This window comes from Myripristis murdjan, chromosome 15 (genome assembly GCF_902150065.1).
Source record: "Myripristis murdjan chromosome 15, fMyrMur1.1, whole genome shotgun sequence".
Classification (NCBI taxonomy): domain Eukaryota; kingdom Metazoa; phylum Chordata; class Actinopteri; order Holocentriformes; family Holocentridae; genus Myripristis; species Myripristis murdjan.
The window spans coordinates 32,703,362-32,731,072 of NC_043994.1; the positions used below are offsets into that span (position 1 = coordinate 32,703,362).

At 46.3% G+C, this 27,711-nt stretch overlaps 2 protein-coding genes across 4 annotated transcripts in view; both read left to right on the forward strand.

Moving 5' to 3' along the window:
* Positions 1-3,105, forward strand: part of cul9 (cullin 9) — a 45,210-nt gene extending 42,105 nt beyond the window's left edge. For both annotated transcript variants that reach the window (XM_030071209.1, XM_030071210.1), the window contains exons 43-44: positions 1,185-1,276; positions 1,809-3,105. In XM_030071209.1, the coding sequence (XP_029927069.1) occupies positions 1,185-1,276; positions 1,809-2,031 (315 nt within the window). In that variant the 3' untranslated portion in view covers positions 2,032-3,105. The remainder of the gene's footprint in view (positions 1-1,184; positions 1,277-1,808) is intronic.
* Positions 3,106-3,325: 220 nt separating this feature from the next.
* LOC115373014 (uncharacterized) lies at positions 3,326-27,494 on the forward strand. 2 transcript variants are annotated; one of them, XM_030071213.1, is made up of 21 exons: positions 3,326-4,366; positions 4,732-4,788; positions 5,308-5,525; positions 6,768-6,810; positions 6,897-7,022; positions 7,520-7,624; positions 7,991-8,209; positions 8,403-8,549; positions 9,370-9,573; positions 10,437-10,655; positions 10,764-10,910; positions 11,489-11,743; positions 11,882-12,016; positions 12,460-12,693; positions 13,335-13,439; positions 14,026-14,163; positions 14,741-14,848; positions 15,402-15,445; positions 15,946-18,520; positions 18,695-18,803; positions 26,631-27,494. In XM_030071213.1, exons 1-21 carry the CDS (start codon positions 3,638-3,640, stop codon positions 27,245-27,247), a joined length of 6,534 nt encoding a protein of 2,177 aa, XP_029927073.1. In that variant the 5' UTR covers positions 3,326-3,637; the 3' UTR covers positions 27,248-27,494. The 2 variants fall into 2 exon arrangements, with proteins under 2 accessions (XP_029927073.1, XP_029927075.1); XM_030071215.1 differs by having other exon boundaries at positions 12,475-12,693.
* The last annotated feature ends 217 nt before the right edge of the window (positions 27,495-27,711 follow it).

Below are 27,711 nucleotides of genomic sequence, written 5' to 3' on the forward strand. Positions count from 1 at the left end.
ACCAGCACTCCACACAGGTCAGACCCTCACCCTGACCCCCGACCCCTGACCCCTGACCCCGACCGGTTCAAACCAGTTTAACACCAGCACTCCACACAGGTCAGACCCTCACCCCGACCCCTGACCCCTGACCCCTGACCCTGACCGGTTCAAACCAGTTTAACACCAGCACTCCACACAGGTCAGACCCTACCCCTGACCCCTGACCCCACCAGTTCAAACCAGTTCAAACCAGTGTGCAGCACTCCACACAGGTCAGACCCTACCCCTGACCCCTGACCCCTGACCCCGACCCCTGACCCTGACCCCGACCGGTTCAAACCAGTTTAACACCAGCACTCCACACAGGTCAGACCCTCACCCTGACCCCCGACCCCTGACCCCTGACCCCGACCGGTTCAAACCAGTTTAACACCAGCACTCCACACAGGTCAGACCCTCACCCCGACCCCTGACCCCTGACCCCGACCGGTTCAAACCAGTTTAACACCAGCACTCCACACAGGTCAGACCCTACCCCTGACCCCTGACCCCGACCGGTTTAAACCAGTTTAACACCAGCACTCCACACAGGTCAGACCCTCACCCTGACCCCTGACCCCTGACCGGTTCAAACCAGTTTAACACCAGCACTCCACACAGGTCAGACCCTAACCCCGACCCCTGACCCCTGACCCCTGACCCCGACCGGTTCAAACCAGTTTAACACCAGCACTCCACACAGGTCAGACCCTAACCCTAACCCTGACCCCTGACCCCGACCGGTTCAAACCAGTTTAACACCAGCACTCCACACAGGTCAGACCCTCACCCTCACCCTGACCCCTGAGCCGACCGGTTCAAACCAGTTTAACCAGCAGTTGAAGGGCTGATGGAAAAATGGCATCCAAGATGTTGATGGACTATCAGTTCATCAATACATCACTAGGTATTGATGAACTGATGGTGATCTATTGATGTATTGATGTTGATGTATTGATGTATTGATGATGGAGCACTCACATGTTAATCTGACAGACTGAATCTGGATGAGTTTAAAACTGAAAAGGCAAACATCAGTTTGAGATTAGAAACGGTAACGGCTTGTGTTTGATCAGCTTCGTTGGCTCCTCCCACTTGTTTTGTCGTCCAATCAGCAGTGTGTGTGTGTGTGTGTGTGTGTGTGTGTGTGTGTCCCATCGCAGGACTTCAGGGTGGGCTACCAGTCCAAAGCGGGACAGGAAGCGGAGTCGGCCCAGGCCTCCAACCTGTCCAACCACACCGACACCAACAAAGTGTGAGTCACTCAGTCGTGTTCATGAGCTGCCGGCTGCTGATTGGCCGGTGGCGTCGGTGGCCCCGCCCTCCCCCTGCTCAAGCACAGGCGGACTGATGCTGTTTTAACTGTACAACACTCAAATGAAATAAAGCAGTTGGTGTCTCAGGTTGTAGTCAGTTTATTATCCTGTTAAAGATAATTTGTCTTTCCAGATATCAACAGAGGCACTTTTCATGATTGTGAGGGGAACCTGGTTTTGTTTCATACAACTTGTTTTTGGTTAGAAGCATTTCAAACATTTCACACTGACGAAGACGGACTCGTGTTGAAGAGTCGGGTTAGGATATCAGGCTTTTTTCCAGGGACACACCCCTCCCTCTCACGGCTGCATAGATCTCTTTCTCGACGGTGGCCCCGACACGCCGCCGTAGATTTTCTGACGAGGCCCAGTTGTGACCAAACAGCTGGCGCCAATTCTGATTGGCCGGTTTGTTCTGGTGACATCACCGTGCATTTAAAACACGTGACTGACCGGCTCGTTTGTCCGCAGGTCCAAATCGGATCGAGCGTCCGACTCGGCCGACTCCGACAACAACAACTACACGGGCGAGGAGGGCGGCGACGAGGCGGACGAGGACGACGACGAGTACGACGAGGAGTACGTCCCCGAGTGGCACGAGGACTACGACGAGGACGACATCGAGGAGGACGACTTCTTCTCCGACGACGACGAGTCGGAGAACCTCGAGAGAGACTTCAGCCCCTTCGACTGAGATGTGGAAGCTTCCGGAGCCCGCGGATGGAAGGAGGAAGAATCGGTCCAATCCGGAGAGCCGAGCCGCCGCCGCCGCCGCCGCCACACCCTCATCGCTATCCAATCAGATTGCAGGAACAGAGGGAGGAAGTTGTTCAAAATGAGGCATGCGAGGGTGGATGTGAAGCCCTGTCCCCCCCCTCCCCCCAGACAGCTGCACTTGCATTTTCCACTTCCTGTATTTTCCGCTCTGTGTTTCCTGTTCCTGTTGTGTCCCGCCTCCGTCGCCTCAGCCGGTCGCCCAGCGGCGGCGTCCGGCTGAGGCGACGCAGACGGGGCGGAGCAGGAAGAGCAGGGAAGCACGAGGGAAGTTTGTTTGAGACGTTCTGGGGAGCAAAGCCCACACGTTCTGTTCGGTTTCTGCTGCTGCTGCTGCTGCTTTTGGGTTTTCCAGCAATGAGTTCAAAAAATTAAAAAGAAAAAGGGATTTGTGATCCAGAGAGGCGCTCAGCCTCGCTCTCACTTCTGTTTTGTAAGTTGTCACTGACTCGGCAGGTCAGTTTATTTCTTTCACAGGTTTTGCCTTCATTTATTTTTACTATGGAGATTGCCTTGATTTGACAACACAGAACATGTTGAATAGATGACAAATAAAAACCTTCCACTGTAATTCGAGTGTCTGCTTTAGATTTACTTGCAGAGGTGAAGATCAATTTTTTTACATGCTTACAATCTGAAGATTCTGTGATGTTTAATTAATAAATGATGAGAGTCTGACAGGTTTAATTCCTGACGTATCACTGCAATAACAGATTGAAAGTTCAACAGCTCATTGTTGCATTATTTGCTAAGCAAAGACCTGTCACACGCTCCGTTTTCTTTTCTGATTAGCTTTTGGAGACGCTGATGTATGAACATGACAGTCTGTACAGGGGCTGAGGGATATCTGATATTCCAGCCTCACATATTGCTGTAATTTGAGAAATCCTATATTCATATTGTTGATGTTCTAAAATGTTTTTCTTTCTGATTTCATTGTTGAAGTTGTGCAACTTCAGCCTGCAAACTAAATAATAAAAGCTTTTTTCTGCTACCCTGCAGGCTCTGTGTTTTGAGTTTGATAATTAAATGTTTGATGCAACAAAATGAAGCTGGGAGATTTCATCGCACATGCGATGTCTGGAAAAGCAGGAGACATCAGTCTCACCGTCAGAGAGCTGACTAACATGTGGAGTTGGTTTTCCGACATGTTGAGATGTGTTTGGTTTACACGCGTACCCTTATTTTGAAAATAAGAGGCAGACTTCCGGTGCGTGCTGCCCGTTAGCCGTGTGCTGCAGGCGGCCGTTAGCTTCCCTCCGAGCAGCGCAGACACGGAGCTCCGCTCATAAAGCGACCCTGCTGACTCACGGTGATGCTGCTCATCTGGCCTCGAACGACGCGGTTTATTTCACAGCTCGGCGGGTTTTTTTACGGGTTCCATATCGCTGCTCTTGGCTAGCCAGCTCTCTGTTAGCGGGTTAGCTTAGCCTAGCCTAGCCTCTGCGGTGCAGCGGTTAGCTTGGTTAGCTTAGCCTCAGAGGCGTTAGCGTGCAGGCTGACGTCAGCTGGTCCCCGTCCGGACCATGGGCCGAGGAGCCGGGCCCACGAAGAGCGGCCGGCCCCTGGGGCCCCCAGGTGAGGACGGACCTCCATTCGACATGGGCCCGCCGGGCTGGGGCCCTCCGCCTCCCGGTGGCTGGGGTCCGCCGCCCCCTGGTGGCTGGGGGCCTCCACCGCCAGACGACTGGGGGCCGCCGCCTCCCGGAGGCTGGGGGCCGCCGCCTCCCGGAGGCTGGGGGCCGCTACCCCCAGATGACTGGAGACTTCCACCCCCCGGAGGATGGGGACCAAGAGGGCCCCCGCCGCCGGGATGGGGACCAAGAGATCGCCCGCCAGGTTGGGAACTTTATCCGGACGGCTGGAGGCTGCACCCCGGGGACTGGGATCATCGTACCGACGGCTGGAGACCCCATCCGCACGACTGGAGGCCCGGGGATCCCCTGCCTCCTCCGGGCTGGGGGCCTCATCCGGACGACTGGAGACCCGGGGATCCCCCGCCGCATCCGGGCTGGGGACAACCGGGCTGGGGGCCGGACGGCCCGGACCCGTGGGGCCCTGACCCTCCAGGACCTCCGGCGCTGCCTCCGCCTCCTCCGGTCGCGTATCCGCCCCCAGAAACCGCAGCCTACGGGCCGATGCCCATGCCGGTGCCCCCTCCGGCCTGCGTCCCCCCGCCGGGTTACCCTGCCTACCCACCGCCCGTGGACCCTAACGGATACCCGAGCCACCCCCCACCCGGCTGGACAGGAGAGGTTAGCTGTGCTTTTCTCCACGTCTCTCTCTCTCTCTCTCTCTCTCTCTCTCTCTCTCTGTGTGTGTGTGTGTGTGTGTGTCAGGATGGAGCTCAGTCAGATGTTCTCCTGCTGAGGAGCTGCAGTCTGAGATGTCCCGCAGCCTGTGAGAGTCTGATGAGAGCAGGCTCCTCTGCAGGGGACACACAGGGGGTGGAGTTCATGTTCTGAGGTCTGGTACCTGCTCAGGTGCAGGAGTGAAGGTGGCAGATGGTTTGTAGATTCTGTGGATGAAAGGTGCGTTTCCTGCAGGCTGACTTTGACTCTTACTGGATTTCACTTCTCCTCATTTCCCCATGTTGCCTCCTGCTGCTCCCTGTGCTCAGGCCGCCCCGTACGTGGAGGAGGTGATGGTGAACCCCCCACCAGAGCAGCCTGAGTGGGTGAGTTCCAGGCCCAGCCAAGAAGATCTTGCACTCTAGCCCATCTGGTAGCCTAAATGAATTATAAATTAACATAAAATGTAATTTGCAGCATATGAAATTATTTCCAGCTTCGTTGTTTTCTATATTTTAGCTGATAACAGCTGACTTAGAGCCTTTACTTAATGACTGGCAAGCACCCGCCCTTATTCATTTGATTCATATGATTTCCGAAAACAGAAGATGAACAGGTGATCCCAGCACAAGAACTACTGAAGAATACAAAAAATTAAGCTAATTGTTTTCTTAATTGTATTCTTATTTTATAATTATAATAATAATTATAAACATGACTTCCAGACTGTATTGTGTGATTTCTGAAAATAGAGCTATGCCTGTAGGTGTGTCTGTAGGAAACACAAAATAGCTCAATACAAAAAGGCCCAGACCGCCAAAAGCACATGCACAAAAACAGCTGAGGTTTAAAAAAACGTCCTGTAGCAGAAATGTCCTCAGCTGCGTTTCTTGTTGTTTTTGCAGATCAAAGCGTTGATTTCAGCTCCAGAGAAAGAGGCGACGGCTGCAGCAGCTTCAGCTGAACCTGCGGCTACAAAAACACCAGAGCCACCCGCCGCCGCCGCCGCCAAACCCCCGGCCGCCGCCACCACCACCACCGAGCCGCCCAAACCAGCCCAAACCCCTAAAAGCAGTAAGACCGCCAAGCCGCTCGGCCTGCTGGGAAAACGGACCTTTGATAAGTAAGTGTGGTCTTCTTTAACCTGCAGTGACTGAGATGAGCTTCCACTCCAGAATGTCCGTTTGTCTGGATTTGGATTTCCTCTTGTTGTTTGAGAGGTTTTCCTTCCAGACCAACACTCAATTCTTGGTATTTATTTGCAGCTGTCGAATTTAAAGACATCGAACATGAGCACCTTCAGTCTAAACCAGATTTGTTGTCAGTCTTCAGATATTCATATTGGTAATGGAATCTACTCCTAAAAAAATGAGGGATTCACAGTATTGAGATTTTTGCCGATATGCGATATTTTCCAACACTTTTGGCCGATTGCCGACGCCGACCTCCAGATAAACATTCACAGACGTGTCACTCCCATTAATGTCATAATTATCACATTATGTTCTTACAGAATGGATATGTGAATGTGAATGGAAGAAAGTTATCTGTTGCATTTTGACTGCTAATTGGTCATCAGTTTAGGTATTACATTTTTGAATTTTCAAACTTGGTGTTCATGTAATTCATCCCACTGATGTTCTAATGATGTGATAAAAAGAGAATACTTCAGATGAATGGAAGACAGTGCCCAAAAATGTACTTAACATAATTATCAGTTTAATTATCATTGACAGCAAATCCGTGATTAGGTGGCAGTTATTATATTTTTGAAAAGTGAAATATTCAAGCCTGTAATAAACTCTCATTAATGTCATAATTATTATGTTAACTGGAAAAAATGTATTACATTAATGGCTGGTATCTTATTACATTTGCAGGAACTTTATGACGTTCACTGGATTATTATGTCACACAGAGCAGATTATTATGTCACACAGAACAGATTATTGTTACACAGAGCAGATTATTGTTACACAGAGAGCAGATTATTGTTACACAGAGCAGATTATTATGTCACACAGAGCAGATTATTGTTACACAGAGAGCAGATTATTGTTACACAGAGCAGATTATTGTTACACAGAGAGCAGATTATTGTTACACAGAGAGCAGATTATTGTTACACAGAGCAGATTATGTCGTCACACGGAGCAGATTATGTCACACAGAGCAGATTATTGTTACACAGAGAGCAGATTATTGTTACACAGAGCAGATTATGTCGTCACACAAAGCAGATTATGTCACACAGAGCAGATTATTATCACATCGGTGGTTTAGGTTCTCAATCAGAACATGATGCTGTGTGTGTGTGTGTGTGTGTGTGTGTGTGTGTGTGTGTGTGTGTGTGTGTGTGTCTCAGGCCTCCTCCCGGCAGATCCACCGGCATCATCTCCTTCATCGGGGTAAGCACACACACACACACACACACACACACACACTGGTCTGTGATGACATCATAACATTACCCACAACACCTTGCGTCCCCCAGCCGTCCTTCGGCTACATCGAGAGAGAAGACCTCACCAAGTTCAGCTTCAGCTTCGACGCCTTCTTCGGGAACCCCAAGGCCATGACGCCCGGGGTCAGAGTTCACTTCACCGCCTGCAAGGAGAAGGTGGGCCACACACACTCTGCTTTCTTTCTTTGTTTGTTTGTTTGTTTGTTTTCCCTCCAAATTTCCAGTGCACATAGTTTTAGATTCCTTATTTTTCATTTTCTAGTTCTTATAATTTCATTTATGCTCGTTTCTCAGCTGAGGCTTCTGCTGAAGCTGCTTCACTGTAGTGTTGAGGATCAGCTGAGGTCTTCCTCTTTATCAGGTCACAGCTTTGGCTTTGGAGGAAACCCCTTTGGACTCATGATTTTAATGTAGAGTTTTCTTGTTTTCCCACTAAGTTACTTCAAACTGATCGGTGCTCAGCAGCTGTCAGAACATACGTTATTAAAATCTCAATTTTGCAGTTTAGCTGTTTTTTTATTTACATCCATTCAAAACATAAATTTGAGTTACTGGATTTATCGGCCAGCCTTTGCTTTGGCTGTATTTGTATGACGTGATGCTCGGTAGCTCACAGAGGAACTGATCCTGAGCTGCTGGTCTGTGTGGAGCAGAACAAGCAGATCGCGACGGACGTCAAAGTGGCTCCAGGCGGGACGGAGAACGTGGACCCTGAGATCTACGAGGCCGTGGTGACCCAGCCCATCGTGGCGCCGCAGGTGAGGAACCTTCAGCTCGACTCCGTAAAGCTCAGCTTGCAGTCCTGAGACAGGCAGGGACACGAGCTCATTCTGTTTATTAAAGGAATGCTCCAGAGTTTTGGACACCCTCTTCTCCTCTGGACGTCCACTAGTTCAGCTCCTATGGGTAGCATTTCCTGTTAGCTTAGCATAAAGACTTGAAGTCTATGGGAGTTGTTAGCCTGGCTGTCAAAGTGAAAAAATCAACCTTCCAGCGAGGTTTGAGCTTTGAGCTTTGAGCTTTGAGGACCTTCAGTGGTGTTAGGATCACTGCACAGACAGGAGCCGTGTTCAGAGGTTAGAGCGCCACCACCTGACCTCTCCTGACACCATGCTGTGTTTCAGCCTGGCGAGCGGCAGTACCCCGGGCAGGTGCACGTCACCATCGGGCAGCTGATGACCAACCTGACGTACGACAGGAAGGACTGCAGCGTGACGCTCCTGATGAACGACCAGGTGCTCGTCAACCTGCTGACCGACATCGTCACCGAGAAGAGACGCGCCACCAACATCAAACCCAAGATCCCTGCCACCTTCAGCCACACCAAGGAGAGGCGGCAGACGGTGAGCCACACGCCGCCGCGCTCCGGCGCTCCTGCTGTGTTTGGGACCAGCATGCATTATTGAGTCTAAATGGTCCTCACTTCCTGGCAGCGTGACATCATCAGTCTATCAGCTGTTTGATGGGCGAATCTGATGAGTTGCCTGGTAGTGATATTGGTGTGTGTGTGTGTGTGTGTGTGCGTGCGTGGCCCAGGGAGTCATCGTGAGTCTGACGGACAGTGAAGGCATCATCAGGTCAGACGAGCACGGCGAGCTTCCCTTCGACGTGAGGGAGAACCTGAGCGACATCGACTTCACCTCCGAGGACGCCAACGAGGACGTGGAGTTCACCATCTTCACGGTGAGGAGGCCGGCGCCGCTGCCGCGCAGGGGGCGGGGCTTATCACTCACCGCAGAACCTTTTTACTGCATTAGTCACTGTTCCAGTATTTCCCATGAAATCTAAAGTCCTCACAGAGGCTGTAGTGACATGATTCTGATGATGTACAGATGTTTTTTTTTTTTCTTTTCATCTCAGATGTTCTTGTTTTTGTGAAGTGGTTTTTAACCTTTTTAAACATTTTTTAAGCTTCTTACAGTTTTGCCGTTTTCATTAGTTTTTATTTTTATTTGGTTTTGACTTTTTGTTTTCAGTTTCAGTTTAGTGTGAATTAGTTTTTCGAGCAGGTTTGCTCATTTAGTTTAGTTTTTATTTTTTGGACATGCTTGGTTTTAGTTAGTTGTTGTTAGTTGTAGTCTTTCTCCTGACTTTCTCCTCCATGACACTGAAGGCCTGGACAGAATATCATCCTTCTGCCGGTAAAAAACAAAAAAACTGGAAGATAACGCTCATATCCACCCAGAATGCCAAACTTCTGTATGAAATAAACTGACAGACTAGAGACATTTTCTCTGTAGCTGTACTTTGTCAGTTCTCTTTGTAAACACACAGCACAGTTAGTTGTTGTGTTTCTTTGTAAAGCCTCATTTTCATTTTTATTTCAGTCAAATAAAAAGTCTCTTCACACCCAGTTTTCATTATTCTGTTAGTTTTCGTTAATGATAGTAACTCTGCTTCTCGTTGACTCTTCCTGTTGGATCTCTTCTTTGATTCTTGGTCATTTTCTGCGGCGTCCCGCTCGCTTGTGCTTTGACCTCAGACTGGCTTCGTGTCTCTGCAGGTCAAAGGGGAGAAGAAGGCGATTCGGATCCGCCGGACGAAGGAGCCGCTCCTCCTGACGCTCTGCACCAACCCCGGCTCCCCCGACCAGCTCGGCGCCCCCAAGGCCCCGCCCACCATCCCCAAAATCGACCTGGGCCCCAACATCCGCCTGGACCCCGAGCTGTACGAGGGCATCGTCAGCCAGCCCATCATCGAGCCCACGGTGAGGAGGGGCGCCGGCCCCGCCCCTCACCCGGCTGTTAGCATGCTAACACTTTAGCTTTCAGAGAGACATCCGGGGCCCCTGGGGGCCCCTCAGTTTAGTTATATTCACCAGAAAGTGTTAGAGTGCAGAAACCGTGTGAGGATCATCTGAACATTTCCTCCTCAGAGTTCAGTTTAACCCTTCGACTGCCGACACACTGAGGCTCAACAGGCGACTGGCAGATTATTCAAACAGCTTCCAGAAAACTCACACAACACCTGAAATTTAGCCCAAAATATTTACCTGCACTTGATAATAATAATCATTAATAAATGCTTAATTGAGGGTTGATTAAACTTTAATTAATAGTTATTTTAGTTAACAATGAAATTATAATAATGTTTACTTAATACATAGTAAACTACTTTTTAACCGTTTATTGTTTATACACTGTATGAAGTATTTGTTAATGATCACCAAATGATTTGTAAACCTTTAAGAAATCATGTTAAACTTACAAACATTACATAGATAGAGCAGATATTTTAGAACATTTTTCTTAAACTGTATAACATTATTCTTTTCCAGCAAACATTTTTATTCCCTCCAACCAAAACCAAACAAATCTAGAAGCGTGAGGCTCGGTAGAGAGCACACCTGCCTGCCAGGTGTGTCATGATGAAGAGGGGTGGGAACGTGTACAAAAAATTCTAAACGTGTACCCGTGTCTTCAGAGTTGGTGGATTTTGACCACTATACAACCGCTAGAGGGCGCTGTCACCATTCACATAACACAACTGCAGTTAAGTTGTTACCCGCGTTGCTTCGTGGCTTCTCACATCGTCTGGATATGAATCCTTCATGCCCCCCCCACCCCCCAGGCCTCCATGCAGGGCTACCCGGGTCAGATCCACGCCAACATCGGCCCCATCAAGACCAACGTGACCTTTGACCACCGTGACTGCGGCGTCACGCTGCTGAAGAACGACCACGTCCTCATCAACCTGCTGGTCGACATGGTAACCAACAAGCGCCGAGCCGCCAACATCAAGCCCAAGATCCCCTTCACCTTCAACTACACCAAGGAGACGAGGGAGAAGGTGCGTGTGTGTGTCTGAACTTATCAGTGTTCTGATCCAGTGTGTGTGTTCAGAGCGCCTGCAGCTGAGCGGTGTGTGTGTGTGTGTGTGTGTGTGTGTGTGTTTCAGGGTGTGGTCAGCAGCCTCGGGGCGAGGGAAGGCCTCATCACCTCGATGCAGCACAGCGAGCTTCCCTTCGACTTCACAGAGAACTTCAGCGACACCGAGTTCAACGCCAATGACGTCGACAAGGAGGTGGAGTTCACTGTCGCCCTGGTGAGTTCAGGAGCCAGCAGTAAGGCTGGGAAAAAATCAATTCACTTAAGTATTGTGATTCTTTTTTTTTTTTTTTTTTAAAGTACTGAATTGATGAAGAGTAAAGATACCGTTGATACCAAACATGGCCTCTGACCTCCAGCTGTGTGAATGAAAATGGGTTCTCTCCCCTTTGCAGACACGCCCACCTTCTGCTAATCCCATGCAGTTTGGGCCCCAAAGCCTGCAGTCCACATGTGTTCTTGTGGCCTGTTGTAAAATGGTGTGTGTGTGCAGACTGGGGCCTAAACAGTCTTGGAGCTGCATCAGTTGCTTTGACTGGAAAGCTGAGACTCTTGTGGATTCAATGAGCCACATTTGATTCCTGTGTGATGATGTTGGCCCCCATAGCAGCCATTTCCAATATACAGAACTACAAGAAAACTGTATCCACAGTTATTAATATATTCAAAGGTCAAATGCAGGATCGACATCAGTTTTGTTGTGTTTTCTCTTGGACTCGAGCCCTTTGCTGGTTGACCTTCCCCAAAACCAAAGATTAAAAATGATGGAGTGACTCCGTACTGTTTGTGTTTCAGGTGAAAGGGAAGAAGAAAGCGATCAGACTGAGGAGGTTGGCGGCAGTGGCGGCGGCGGCGGCGGCGGCGGAGGACGTGGTCCTGCAGGAACAGAAGAAGAGAGAGGAGGAGGAGAAGAGGAAGGAGGAGGAGGAGAAGAAGAAACAGGAGCAGGAGGCCAGGATGAAACAGGATGAGGAAGAGGACAGGCAGAAGGAAGCAGAGAAGAAGAAGAAGGAGGAGGTGGCGGCGGCGCTTGCAGCCGCCAGAGACAAGGTGTGTGTGTGTGTCTGTGTGTGTGTGTGTGTGTGTGTGTGTGTGTGTGTGTGTGTGTGTGTGTGTGTGTGTGTGTGTGTGTGTGTGTGTGTGTGTCTTCACCATGTCACATGATGTTGTCCTCCTGTTCGGTTGCAGTGGACGCCGCTCGGCTTTAAGATCAGCGACCCCGAGACGCCGAACGACATCAGCAAGGAGCGGTTTGACGGCACCGTGCTGAAAGCCATCTCCAAGTTCCCTCTGAAGGAGGTGAAGAAGGAGCGGGAGGAGGAGGTGCGAGCACAGACAGGAGAGCGAGTCACACTGGATGCTTTGAACACGATAAAAACAAACAAACTAATCGTAATATCAAAATATTATTTTTTGTTGAAATATCTGTATCCAGATATTATCAGCTGCTTGTATTAAGCAAAGTAAGAGATTCTGATGATATGATAAATTAATTAGACCTGGTGCTGCAAACTATAGTACAGGAAAGTAAATTTAAACCCTGCAGGCTGGTTTTTGGATTGCCCCCCCCCCACCCCCACAGGTCTTTTCCCCTCCAGTGTCCCTGATACACGTCATATAAAGCAGGTGACAGATGGACTCAAAAAAAAAATTGAAAATTTACCTTTATTTCCTCTGATGCCATTCTCCGTCACAGCCATTAGTCTGAAGATGATGATGATGATGATGATGATGATGATATTATTGCCATGTTTGCAAACCTGCAGGTGAAGGTGCAGGAGGAGGAGGAGGGGAGGGCAGGAGGACAACAGGATGGAGAGGGAGCAGCAGAGAAGAAGGTGGAGGTGGAGCCCGAGAAGGAGGAGGTTCCACTTGGATTCGGAGCCAAGCTGAACAAAGACACGGGCCGTCTGGTGATGACTGTTGCCGGGCAACAGAAACAGCTTCCGTTCGGTCCGGGTGACCTCCTGACCACCGCCACCATGATGGACGGAGACAAGGTGAGAACCAACAGGAGTTCTTTTTGTTCCACTCCATGCCAGCAGGGGGCGCAGCAGACTGCACCTGTGCACCTGTTTGATCATGTCAGGGTCACAGCCGCTCGCAGGGCGTGGAGAACAGGTTTGACATGCAGAGTCTCTTCATTCTCCTGTGTGAGCTGAAGACATGAGCTGTGTGAAAGCTGTAAGGCACACAAAATGTTTTCATTGCAGCCTGAAAATCTGCAATTAAAACATTTTCTGTATGTTACAGTGGCTTCCCTCCAAATCGTTTTTTAGTTTTCATGTTTGAAACGACCAGATTTGTCTGTGCATATTCTCATTGGTCCGGGTCGTAGGCATCTGAGGGACATTGAATTCAGTTCATGCAACTAATGAACTAATGCAGTAATCAGCTCCTGAGGCTGGTGGATAGGACAGGTCATGTTGCTGTGCTGTACAGACCGCCCTCTTCAGAACCCTTCAGAAACCAGCCTCTGGAAACTGGCTCACCATACCAGAAGGATGAAAGTGTTAAAATGATCAATCGGATATTTTGTGCATGCTAACAGTTTCTAGAAAATTAAATGACAGTGAAATTAAATTAGTTCCCACTTTGAGAACGTTGTCTTAACACACTATTGTGTGTGTTACCTGTGCAGGTACGGTTCAACATCGCCACGAACCGGGAGACTAAAGAGGAGCGAGCGACCTACGTGGAAATCCTTCATGACTCGTTTGAGGAGTCGACCGAGCAGCGCAGACATGTAAGACCGAGAGTTTTACAGAGTTTGATTTTATTTAAAGTGTCGCTAGCACAGAGATTAAATCTTTATGTCCTGATATGATAGAAGAAGATGCTTTATGAAGACACTGAAGTTAACTGCAGCGTTGTGAGCCAAAGCAAAACTAACAAACTACAGAGTCTGAGACAGTTCTCAGTCATCCAGGTCAGGGCATCACCTGGCTGCAGGAGTGAATGTTTTTTTGCTCGGGTCACAGAAGGCCAAGAGTTGAGCTTCCTGTGAAGGGATGACAGGACAGTGTTGTAGGTTGGAGACCTCCTCGTCTCTTGAGAGACGGTTTCTTTATCTGTGCACAAATCGCTTCCTTCATTCCTGTTTTGAACCATCTGTCCAAGACATGAATGTTATGGTCCATGAAGGAGTGTCCCTTTTCCTTCAGGTGCAGGTAAAGTAAGAAAACAAAGGACCAAAGTTGCATTTCTGGAGAGATGCAGGAGCCACAGAAATCGACTGAGTAGCTGTGAGGGCATGTTGATGCAGAAGTATAAACTGACCTTTCTTTGAACTTAAGAAGGCATTTGTATTTTAAGCGATGTTTTCCCTCCAGGGCATCGTGATCGAGTTCTCGAACGACTCGGGGCTCATTAAATGCACCCAGAACCCGCAGCTGTTCTTCCGCATGTCCGAGGTGATGGAGAAGAAGAAACTGGAGCTGAACGAGAAGGTGGAGTTCAGCGTCGTCCCGGTGAGTCTGGTCACTGTTAACATCACATGATTTCCCATTTGTCTAAAACTCACATCGTCGGATCGAGTGCACCAATAGAACATGCATGTCCAGCATGAACCAGCCAATAGGACGAGTGAGAAGCTGTTCTTAGTAATTTTAAAATGTTAACACTGCATTGAACACTGAGCCTGGGTTTAGGTGTAGGGTAGGGTTTCATCTCTTGAACTATATACAGGGGATGGCGAATTGCATGAATAATAATTACTGCTGTACAAAGACGCTTTGGACACGCGTGAAGATCTTAGAACTTTTTCTCCTGCCCTTTTGGTGACCTTTGATCTGAAGCATCACAGACCGGCTGGGGGCTCATTTCACCTGATTTCTGGGGATTGAAGTTCAAAATTTTCCACGTGTCTTATCACGCTTTCAAAATAAGACATGGGGTGTTAGAAATGGCTGTTCATCAAAAATTTTAACATTTGAAAACTGTGGAAACTCTGTTGTGCATCATAGATTAGTCATGAGAATATTTTAATGTATTTTATCTTAACTGTTCGAGTTAGCGATTAAAGGGCTCATCTTTCATTTCTCTCAGCATGAAACAGCAGAAGGAGGGCACCAGGCCATCAGGATAAAGCGTTACACCGAGAGCGTTTTCCTGCCCGTCCGTAAACTGGCGGCAGTTGGAGCAAGTAAAGGAAAGGTAAGGACCAAATTCATATTTGTGATATTTAGATGTTGGCAAGAATTCATTGGAAACTCTTTGGAATATGTTTTTGTAACTCAAGTTTATAGCCATTGTGTCTGGAACTGGAGCTGAACTGTTGGAAAAGGATGCCAAAAGTTGCAGAGTTATGTCTAAAAGTTATTTTAGCAGACTTGTACCGTCTTAGTCTTTATTTTTAAAAAATGCATAGCTGACACATTCTAAAGTTCTTTACTGTTTCTGTGATAACTCCTATGATATTATCTTTTGCCTATTTGAAGGTTAATGTTAATGATACATTCATTCTACTTGAATGTCATATCAACAATGGGTACTGTGCAGTGACATGGGCATCATTTCGCAAATTTTAGTGATTTAAGATGGCCTTCACAAACTCTAGTAACAAAGCTGGGAATGCCTTCACTTGCAAGTCAGACTTCAAATCAGTAACACTGTGTAATAAAATGTTTGTAGCATATCACTGAGTATGCACATTATGAACACACTGAATGAACTAATCTAACTTTGCCTCATTTGTCCCCTGTAATAGATGACCATCAAGCTGACAAAGGAAACGAAGGGTTCAGAGGACAGGTGAGCTGTTTATTCCAACAAGTCAAAGGCCTTAGCAGGAATTATGATTGACCTTTTCCTAAATTTCTCCATTAATACTGTATATCACCAACAGCATAATATGAGCCACCATAGCTAAAGATGGGGAGACGATTAAAAAAATAATAATTAAAAAGCAATAAGATATTTAGCCAGAATCTGTTTAATTGAATGTTTAATAAAAATATGTAATGATTTAATTGGTTTGAATGATGTATTTGCCTGGTCTGATGTGTATTTTCACAGGTCTGACCATCGCAATAAAGACGTTTCTTGGCGAGTTCTTTATTAAGACCTCTCCAAGAGACCTTTAACATTAGAGCTAACATTAAGGTTATGGTTAATTTCTTTGACTTTTACTCTGAAAGTCAGGTATTTGATAATTGGCATATTTTATATGTTTAAAAGGTCACAAGATACAAAGTAATTCCAGCTGACAAATTAAAATCAGTCTGTAAAGCCTCTTATCTCTCACATTTCAGCAAGGACAGACCAGAGACAGACAAGCTGAAGGCGGTGGTAAAAAATCTGAGAGCACAGGACAGCAAGGGCAGCACAGGCCGAAGGGGCGGCAGCCCAGGTCGACGTAGATATGGCCACAGCAGGAGCAGGAGCAGAAGTCGGAGCAGGAGCAAGAGCAGGAGCAGGTCTAGCAGCAGGAGCAGGAGTCTGGCCAGGGACCAGTTTGGCCGCTACATGAGAAGGAAACGCAGCTCCAGCCACGACCGTGATCATAAGAGCAGCAGACACAGGCGTAGCAGAAGCAGAGACAGGTCGCACAAGCGCAGTCACAGCCGGAGTCGCAGCCGGAGCCGGAGCAGGAGTCGGAGCAGGAGCAGGAGCAGGAGCCGAAGCCGAAGCCGAAGCAGGAGTTCCAGCAGGAGCAGGGACAAAGGCAAGGACCGATCCAGCAGAAAGAGGAAACAGAGTAGCAGGGAGCGGGAAACAAGGCACAAGAGGAGCAGAGAGTCCAGCCCTCCTCCCAGGCGTGGAGGAGTTGTGGACGATGAGCTGGCAAGGAAGAAGAGGGAGCTAGAGGAGTTGAACGAGATGATCGCCTACAAAAAGTCTCTGGTGGACCTGGACCCCCGAGGACTGGACCCTGGCCAGAGGACGTGCATTGACTACGACCATGGCCGGATCGCCATCCCTCTCACCGAGTACAAACCTGTCCGCTCCATTCTGAAGAAACGACCAGACAGTTGTGACTATCATTACCGCCCTCCTTCTCTCGACCACCTGAAACCTTATGATGACCCAGAGAGATCCTATTATGACAGGCCGTATGACAGTCCTTACCACGATCGGCTGTATGCTGACCGCTACGGCGACCACCCCTATGTGGATCGTCCCTATGGTGACCGTGCCTATGGGGACCGACCTTATGATGATCGCATTTACGGTGATCGTCCGTATGGTAGCCATCCTTACACCAGCCGTCCTTACACCGATCGTTATGATGTCTATGATGAGCCTTATGATGACAAGTACTATGACCAGCCGTACGCTGACCGGTCTTATGACCGTCCATACGACCCGCCTCCCAAACACAGTCGGTCTCCAGAACCCCGCAGTGCTTCCCCTCCTGCTCAGTCTAGCCAAGCTTCTTCCTCCACCACACAACAGCCTCCCCCAACTCAAAGTGCCTCGACCACCTCCCTCCCTGCTGCTTCTACCTCCCAGCAGCAGTCTGCATTTAGCCAACCACCTTTCAGACCTCCTTCTCCCAAAGAACCTCCTCCCAGAAGCCCCTCACCCAAACCAGGCAACCCTCCTCTGCAACCTCTTCCACACCAGTCTCCTCCAAGCCAAAAACCTCTTGACCGTTTCCTTGATATCCTTAACAAAAGGGTGGATCCTGATGTGTCATCACCAGTAACAAATGTTCCTGACACTGATGACCTTCTGCCTCACGAGCGAGCCATCCAAGACGGCAGAGGATTCTCACGGATCGTGGGATTGGCTCCCGAGCAGCCCAGCAGTAGCCTGCCCCTTGAGGAGGAAAAGAGGACATCAAGTCCCAAAAGGTCCTCAATGGAGAGAACAAGCGAGGAAACCAAGACAGAACCCTATGACAAGATACAGAGTCTTCTTCGAACCATAGGCTTGAAATTAGCAACGGGCGATGTGTCTAAACTGGCCAGCAGAGCCCAGGAGAAACTCTACACCATGAAAGAGAAGTCTTCATCAGTAGAGAGAGAGACTTGCAGTTTGTCCTCTCAAGGGGAAGAGCGGCGAGGGAGTCGAACTGGCTCAGCTGAACTAGAACATTCCCACTCCCCCTCCCCAGCCAGGTCCTCTAGTTTGGAGCCACATAGCCGACATAAAGGTATCACAGAGTATGAAGGGTTCCTGGACCAACTTGAGATGGAGGCGTTGAAGAAGGCAAAACAGATGCAGAGTCTTACCAAGATAGGGACTGCACCTGAGCATTCACCTTCTGCCAGTTCCTCTCCCAAACCCCCTTCCACTCCTCCCTCCTCCCAGTACCAGCAGCTGCTGCCAGGCTCCTCCCACGCAGCGGCATCCTACGCCTGGCCTCCTGCAGTTTCTTCTCAGTATCCCCCAGCACAGAGCACAGCAGGTGCCCCGTTGCCTCCTAATGCAAATGCACCACCGCAGAGGTATGGTCCTCCTCCAGGACCTCCTCCTGGACCTCCTCCACGGCGTCCACTTGGATTCCCTCCTTTTGTCCCACCCGCCAGTCAGCCAACTAGCACAGCCTTTCCATTTTTAGACAAACCCCCAGTCGTTCAGCCCCCTGACTCATCCAGCCCTTTGCAAACGTTAGCCAGCTCCCCACCTGTGCCGACATCAACACCTGTGATTCTGACAACCACATCTTCTACCTGTGAGAACCCCCAACACTCAGCCATCTCTACAACAGTGGCTAGATGCCTGAAGGTGATAGAGACGGTGAAATCTCTGGCTGGACAGACTCCAGTCAAACCAGTCAAATCAGTCCAGTTTAATTTGCCCACAGAGTCTCCGTCAGCCTCCAGTGTCCAAACCTCAGGAGATACAGATAATGATGTCAAGGCCAAGCAGAAGGAGAAGGTACACAAAGGCCCAAATTATTTCTGTTTTATATTCCTAAGGGCTCTAGATAGTACAACTAATGTGCCCTTTCAGTGTAGAGATCTAAGATAAGAAAATGTAAAAATCAATGTAGACCAACATGGTTGACCTCCATAAATCGAAGTCTTCATAAGTTGTGTGTTTGTGTTGCAGCTGGATCAATATAACCAGCGAATTTTGGAGAAAAGAGAGCAGCAGATGAAGGAGATGAAGGAGATGTATGCGCGCAAGAAACAAGGGGACTCCGCTCTGACTGCACCAGGTAGCAAACATGTTACTTGTCAATCTAGCCAGATGCTACAGTTTAGCAGCTAGCAAGGTTTACATCATAGGGATTTGGCAGGCTAGTCCTGAGTAGGGTTATATTCTTAGCATTAGCAGACTTCTGGTAGTACTGGAAAGATGAATTTAAACAAAGCTTGCATGTGTTTTATATTAATTTGAGATGCTGAAGACTAAGGATTATTTATTTATTTATTTATTTATTTGAGTGGACACATTCTTTATCAAGTTTTCCTCCAGAAAGTTACCCATACAATCTGGAGAGCAGCCCATAGATCGTTCATGAGCCATGTTTCTGCTGCAGGACCTCCTGGATTTTTTTTCTTAGAGGATCACAAAAAGTAAAGTATTTGTTTATGGTCAAACAGAAACGTAGAAATGGTTAGTGAGGTTTAATGAGTTCAGTTAAGTTCCTGTAATTGAGAAACAAGGCTAAGGCCTTGCGATGTTGGCGCTCAGTTTTCTACCCTGCCACAAACTGTGCCTTAGCCAGCATAGTGGTCCACCATCTGTCAAGAAAAAAGACTTCCTGAAAACCCCACTCTACTGTGTGATGTCTTACTCTTCGTCGTGTAGTGAACATTTACAAGCACTATGTTTTTGTTCCGATCGATTAAACAGAGACTCGAGCCTGCAGAGCAAACTACTGAATATGAGTGATTAAGAGTCAGTGTTTCCATGCAGTTGGTTATCTAGTCAGACTGATATTTCTAAAGACTGTAAAGTGTTTTTGGACACAGTCTTCAGCTTAGTTTGGGTGCTTTCACACCGATAGTTCGCTTGTTTTGGTCCAATTCAGGCATGAGATTTTTTGCTTTTCATTAAGTCCAGTAGGTGTTCACACGGGCCCGGGTTAAGCAAACCAAAATTCAAAATCCAATCCAAAATTCGCAAACAAATAGTTTAGCAGGTCATTTATGTGTTGGACAGAAATTTTATTAGGGATCCCTGGAATATTCATGTTTTTCTCGGACGTCACTTGTGTGTTGCGGGCGCCATTTTTGGGACCAACGCCGTGGTGACTGTAGGTGTTGATGCTGCCAAAACCTGTGTGGAACATGGTGGCACCGGCTTCCAGAGGTCATAGCAGAAACAGTAGAAGTCCGATTGCTTCGCACCTGACATTGTTAGATTCAACAGAAGACGCTGAACAGTTTAGTGTATAATATGTGTATGTTTGCCACTTAATTCTCATTCTCTCACGTTTTTTTTTTTTTTTTTTTTTTAAGATATATATAAAATATAAAAGATAAATACCTTTGGTATTAGCTAAGTGTGTTGTCACAGTAGGTCCCTTAGATGGCGCCATGTACACACAGAGATGTCATGTGATGTCCATGAATTGCAATAACAGCGATATTGGAATAATGGAGCAACAATAACTAACCAGGTAATTGTATTTTTCATGAAATGTTGCATCAGCCCAAATTCCTGAAGAGCCCTCACCTCGGTATCGCTCCACATTAGCTTCCAAACTATTTTGGCAGCAACAGCAGCTTCAGGTGTCAACATCCGCTTTCAACCTGCTATACTGTAAAAACTTTTGTTTTGCTTTTTATAGGTAGCTCGGATTGCGTTCTCACTTGGACCAAACTGGTCCATCAGTGATGAGTCCCAACTTTTGTGGCGGACCAGAGTTTGCTTGTTTGATCCGCACCAAAGTTCCCTCTCAAAATGATCTGAACTAACAAACACACCGTGTTTTGATTGAAAAGGACCAAACTGGGGAGGTGTGAAAGCAGCCCTACAGGTACACTCAGTGGCCACTTCAGTAGGTAAATCTCTCAGGTTACACACCTGAATGAAGGTCAAGTTGCTGCTTGTGAGGGCTTGTTGCTGATTTATGAGCCTTAATATATCACTATTTCCCTCACTGTTGCTTTGGGGAGGCGCCGCCCAATGAAAGAAACAAAATATTTTATTTATATTATTGACCTAATTTTTCTGCACGTTTCATTTCAGCTCAGTCTTTACTGCATTTTGCTGTCATTTAGAGTCTTGTTAGTTTACTTTGCTCTGCTGTCTCGTTATGATAGTGTTAGTGCAATAGATGCTTCCCAGCAAGAGTAATTTATTAATGTAATCTGACTAAAACCAAGATGGACAGTGGTCAAACCGAAACGTCTGAAATTCTGGCCAAAATATCTGCACCCAACGTGAATCTGGCGACAGCGGCGAGGCTTTGAAATCCAGGTTGGTATCACTTTCAGTACTTTCATGAAGTGCAGGTGAACTTTTTCATGAAACTGGCAGTCAGCCTCAGAGCTGCACTGCTGTCTTTTAAAGAGGAACGCAGCACTAAATTACGTCTGACAGAAAACCTCTGCTGCGCTGACTTCTTGTGGCTGAAACTGTGGGGAATGCTGCCCCTCTGGCCACGCCCTGCCAGTGCAGTGGCAGCAGGTATTTTTAAGAGCTGTACCTGCTGTGACATCACTGAGTCACTGGGTTTGGCCAGAAGGGCAGCATTCCTCCCAGTTTCAAGTTTAAACAGGGCAGCAGACGTTTGGTTTCTGCTGCTGCCGAGTCGCTCTGGAAACGTGGCCGACTCACTTTGGTCGTTGGTTACATCATTATTATGTGCATTATACATTATACGCATACTTTCTTAAAACTAGGATTAATGCACATGTATATATAATGCACATCCTTTTTTATTTATTTATTTATGTTTTTACAAATTTCTAATGCAGGTATTTTTATATTTCTTATTTCTTTTCAGTTTCTTATAATTTCGCTTATGCTTATCATATAGTCTTATCTTGAGAATTTGAGCAACTGCAACTGACCCATTTTGCCCTTGGGGATCAATAAAGTATTTCTGATTCTGATCCATCTGTGTAGATATAATGTTGGGAAGGTATTAACTTTTTTTTTCTAATGGAAACTTCAGCAGTGCAAAGATGGCCACTGAGTGTAAGTTGTACAGCTAGCCATGACATCATTAATGTCATTGTTTGGCTTGAAGCCAGTGTCCTTTCAGAGTAGAGATGTCTTGTCAAACGTGCCGCACCCTGCCGATAAAATAAAGCTAGAGCACCGTCTCAGCCGTCCAGGAACAACACCTTAAGAGGAAGACCAAGATAAAGGACAAACCCAGCTAACGGCTCACTCTGTACTACCGACTGTAGTACTAAGCCATAGCACTAAGTATGTAGTACTAATACTGTACTACTCATTTCTACTTTTGATTGGCTAGCAGCTCTCATGATGACTAGTTAGATGCCAGGGAAACGTCTCTACTACAAAGTAAACAAACTTCCAAATACATATTGACTTTTTAAAGATATCTCATTATGTTATTCTTTGCACGGCCCGAGTGACTGCACACATTAAGTTTGAGTAAATGTTGTCGGGTACTAAATCCACCTTTTTCCAGCAGGATTTTTCAGCAGATGGCTTTCATAGACATGGCTTAAAGTAGTCTAGCCTTAGTCTAGCCAGGATGGCCTGGATGTAAAAAATCAAAGGTTATGGTTAGAGCTAGGGCTGGGCAATGTTGACAAAATCACATATTACAGTATTTTTAATTGAATACCTCAGAATAGTATGCCTGCCTTGCATTCACCCTCACACACTCACACACACACTTTTGGCTGAGATTGCTTTGTGATGTGACGATATTGCAGAAATAAATGTTGGTGTTGTTACAGAATGTTTACTATATTAGATTTTTGATCAACATTCATTAGTAATGTTGATATGATGACCAAGCAGATTGACACACATAATGAAACAGCCAGTCTAATAAGTTTAGGACATTACTGTAATGCAGCCCTTAAAACCATGAAAAGGCAACGCTTACCATACCACATCACACTCTAATGTTACCCACAGTCCCGATATCTCTATGTCTTCTATCACGATATTGAGATATCAATATGCTGCCTAGCTTCTAAGAGTTGCAGTGAACGGTTGGACTGGATCAGCCAGTTTTGCAGCATTTCCTGCGTAACTCAGCTTTGGCAACTTAACTTGCTCCATCTAAGTTTTGAAGAGGAAATTAGGAGGGGCCACAACAGCATGTGATGAGATTATCTTATTCATGGACTCTGTTCCATCTATATTCAGCTGACGTCTAAGCCATGTTCATGAAAGCCATGTAAATGTTTTATCTTAACTGTTCCAGGTCATAAATTACACTTAGTGCATCTAGCTCTCTTGTTTAGTCAGGCGAAATTTAAGTTATTTCGGTTTGCTTATTGCTCGTAAGTGTAAGGCATGTTTTAGTGTTTTTTTTATAATGTTTACAGGAATTTACACATCCAAAGTGTTGGTTATTTTGCTTCAGACAGACATGGGTAAGTCTTTGAGCTGGGTCTTAGTGAAGTTGTTCAGAGTAAGTAATTTTGTTTTGTCACATTTGAGCGAAGTGTAGCAGTGTTCTCCAGCTATCAAGCAAAGAGACGGCTTTAACAGAAGACCCCGAAGACCGCTCGTAATTTTGACCGTGCACAGTAAAGCCTGCGTATTAACTTGCAGTAATAGATTGCTAGAACTTTCCATGTTGAATTGATGGATTCAGATGAAAACCAAGCAGTCTCTCAGACAGGTAACTGTATGGTGCACTAGACTATTTTTACAAGGGGCCAACATGGGAAAGCTAGTACTTCTAGATGGAAATTCGTGCCATGACAAGTTGTTCACCCAAATGCAGAGCTCTGGGTTATGATGTCACTGATGGTCACAAGTAGGTTTTTCAGTTATATGTCGTCATGGCACAAATTAATTAAACTTGGAAACTGCAGTAGGACAACCTGAAACAATAAAACTTTTAAAAATGTACATATTTGGAGCAAATCGTCTCCAGCTCCTGATGTGACATCATTCCCTAGAGTTTGCATATTCCCATGAGTTTCCGTTATTTGGACTGCTAACCATTTGCGCAGTTTGAGCTTTAGTGTATATAGTTCCTCCAGCTTATTTTAATACCATATCTCCGTATTAATGTTTCACCTTAGATGAAAGATGGGTTTTCATTTGGTACAGTAGATGACGTTGGTTGACAGGGTTGTAGTCGAGACACCAGGATTCAAGCCCAGTTGAGTCCTGATTGCTCGCATTAGAATCCAGGTTCATGTCACTGAGGTCGGATCCAAGAAACCAGCTAATGTCTATGACCTGATTCAAAGCAGATTTAGTAAATGTTAGTTCTTAATTTAATTAGCTAAACTGATGATAGCTAGCTAGTTGAAAGTGTTCAAGATCCATCCCTAGAAGATGCTGGTGAAAAGTTGAGTTGTTCATGTCTCATGTGTTTTCCGTTTGACACATATTTAACTTTGCATGCCGGTCAGTGTAAAAGCCATGAAACTGAAGCTTACTGTACATGGTAGATCCATTGTCATCCATCACTCATGTCCTCGCTGCCAGGCAGCGAGCGCTGCCTGATACAGTTAAGTAAACAACGACTATAGACTAATGCTAAAAACTACGCTAAATGAGAATCTAATGTCCAACGCTGAAAAAATTAGCATGCAGGTCACCTGGTTGTCTGCATTATCGTCAAGTTGACTCACAATTCGTCAAAACTGGGACTCAAGTCGGACTCGAGTCCAGGACTCGTGCGCTACAACACTGCTCCAGGGCATCTGACCATGTTAGCTAGGGTGTAAATATAATGGATCGTCCAGTATGGCTCAGGCTGTGGTCCATTTTTTGGATTTTGTTTAATTTCTCCATCATCACCAGACAGCTGCTGTTATGCAGTTAGTCAGGATATGAATACAGTATTATGCAAGGTTATTCGTTGCTCGTCTCACTGCTGTGGTGCGTTCAGTTTTTATCATTCATAGCCAGTTATAACTCTTAATTAAAACACCCCTGCCAAGGAAATCACTGTTCACATCACTCCCGCCAGGATCAGCAGTGGATGGATAACCAGACTGCTGCTTTAGCACAGTCTAGCTAGGAGGAAGTGGAAATGATGTACAATGGTGTTGGTGTTTTTTTTTGTTTTGTTTTGGGGTTTTTTTTGCTGCGGGATCCTAAATTACCTCACCAGAGGAAACCATATGATTGCCAAGATGGTCTTTTTCAATTTCTCCAGCTGGTCTCATTTTGAGTGGGAAAATAAGCTTCCCAGTGCAGGTTGGTTACCTACTGAATTGACTGTGCCAGAACGGGGTCCAGACTGGGCCCAGAATGAATGTCTTTATATAAAGAAACTATGTATTGATATTAAGGTATTGTTATTTCTGGATTCATAAAGAAGTTATCATTCATCAAACCCTATCTACATAGCTCATACCTTAATTTTAATAAACTCAGTAGCTACGGTCAGGTCCATAAGTATTTGGAAAGTGACACAATATTTATAATTTTGCCCTTGTGCACAAGCTGAAGGCTGAAGGACCCACCAACCAGCAGCAGCTGCAGGAGCTGCAGTAAAGGCTTGGCAGAGCGGCTCAAGGGCTTAAACTCAGAATCTGCTCATGTTGTCCATGGGTTCCAGACTTGAGGCAGTCAGAGACTGCAAAGCATTTTCCTTCAAATATCGAATGTAATCCTTATAGTTATATATGTTATCTATAGTTTGTCCAATTACTAGTGAGCCTCTGAAAATGGGGTGGTGATGTATAAAAGTGGCTGTAATTCCTAAACGGTTAATGCCATATTGTGGTGCAGCCCTTTAAATTAAAGCTGAAAGTCTGCACTTCAGTCACATCTAGATAAGTCCATTTCAAATCCACTGTGGTGGCGTACAAGGACAACATTACATTGTGTTACTATCCTAATACTTATGGACCTAACTGTAAATAAACTCAGCAGTTATTTGCCATGTAGATGTTATAAATGCATGGCCGAGTCCATTTATTTCTCTAGATTTTGAAATGTTTTGGGGCGCCCCCGTACCTCGTGTTAAGGTCCTGACTGCAGCTTCCTGGGTTCAGATCCAACTTCAGGACCTTTGCTGAGGTGGTCCCCTCCCCCATCTCTCTCTCTCTCTTCTGTCAATAAAGCTGTCAAATAAAGCAGAAATGCCAAAAAATAAAAAAATCTTTAAAAAATGTTTTAACAGAAATAGAGTTTTGATGGTAATGTGACTCATTTGGAGGGGCCTGGTTGAAAACCATAGGTGTGGTGTTGAATTTTATGGTGGAATGGCAGTGTTTTTGTCTTGAATATGAAGGTAGGTGATCATTTTGATCTATTAATTGTATTTGGTTAACTTCTGAATCACAGGTTCATCTCTAAACTCAGAAAATTAAAATGTCATATTTTTTGAGAGTTGGCATAGACGTGTTTACCAGAAAGATGTTTATGCAGTACTTTGAATTAAGGTTATCTTTCGGATTTCTCCACATCCACAACATGAATGTACCTGCCTACATTTATTGATTAACCTATGTCATCTGCTAAATAATTTTAGTCAATTATGTCTTAGAAGTTTCCTTACAATACCTAGATAGCTAGAGACATGCTTCATTTTCCAAAATCTTAAAATGACTAACAGAAGAAATAGACATTTTCTTAAGTGAACAGAAAAGAAAACGCTCTGAAGTTTGTAGTTGTGATGACCATTCAGAAAAAGGGTTCAGTTGGTCAGCAAGTGGGAAGTAATAAGGTATTCGATAGAAAGGGCTCCGACAATATCAAGTGGGAAATGTCACAAGACTCAGATGTTTGTTGTAGTGATAAAATCCTGCAACTCTGAACAAGAACCTACCATCAGCCTTACAGGTCTGATGCATTTCCCTTCATCAAATGAAATTGTTTCCTGGACCATGGTAAGAAAAATATGGGCATCCACAAAGTGTCCCATTTAGATTTTGTTGCTTACAAATCTGTTCTGTTGACCTTCCAGGAAAACTGATCAGCAGCGAGCCGAAGAATGTTTGGATCTGCGGTCACTCCCTGGTGTACTGGGCGGAGTCCAGGGCCAAGTCTCCAGAGGTAGGTATGCAGCTGGGCATGGATCCCAGCAGGGTGGTCATCTGGTGGAAGGGCACCCAGGGCATGACGTGGCCTCAGCTGCTGCCCCAGCTCCACCAGCTGAAGGTCACATGGCCCAACCCGGACGTCCTCATCATGCACCTGGGCGGCAATGACCTGAGCACCGACAGCCCCACCGACCTGCTGGCCTCCGTAAAGAAAGACCTGACTTCCATGAGGAGCATTTTCCCTCAGTGCCTCCTGGTGTGGTCCAACATCCTGCCCCGGAGGGTGTGGCGCCACTCGGCCGACACCCACGAGGTGGACCTGGTGAGGACCACGGTGAACCGCAGGATCCACAACATCATCTCCGAGCTTGGCGGCACCGCCCTGGCCCACGACAACATTCGGTGTGGCTCCCACACGGGGCTGTACCGGCAGGACGGTGTCCACCTGTCCCCCACGGGCATCGACACCTTCAATCTGAACCTGCAGGACTTTCTGGAGAAGTGGGAGATGGAGCTGAACAAAGCCTCTGAGAAGAGCTGAGAGGTGTCTTAACGTGATTTAGATGTTCCTTGTTTTATTTTACATTTTGTTTTCTTTCTCTTTTTATTTCTTGTGATATCCAGGCAGTTGCATTGGTAGGAAACGCTGCAGTTGCTTTATTTCCAACAACAAAATGCCACGTAGAGAACACTTGGCTACGACATTGAATTGATGTGTTTGACCTTCAGCTGTAACACATATGAAACATGTTTCAAAGGGAACAATAAAGTAGATATGAAATATTTTGCTCTGGAATCTCTTCATCTCATTAATTAACCAGAACCTGCATTTGTTGGACCTTCTGTTCAAACGAAGATGCCAAGCTGTTTGGGTAAAACCAACGATTTTGTATCAAAATTCTAAAAGTTTTGCATTTTTCATTAGTCTAGTTTTTATTTTTTTGAAAATGCTTAATTTTAGATTAGTTTTTATCAGTTTCAGTGTAAGTTTTGGTCTTTTTTGCA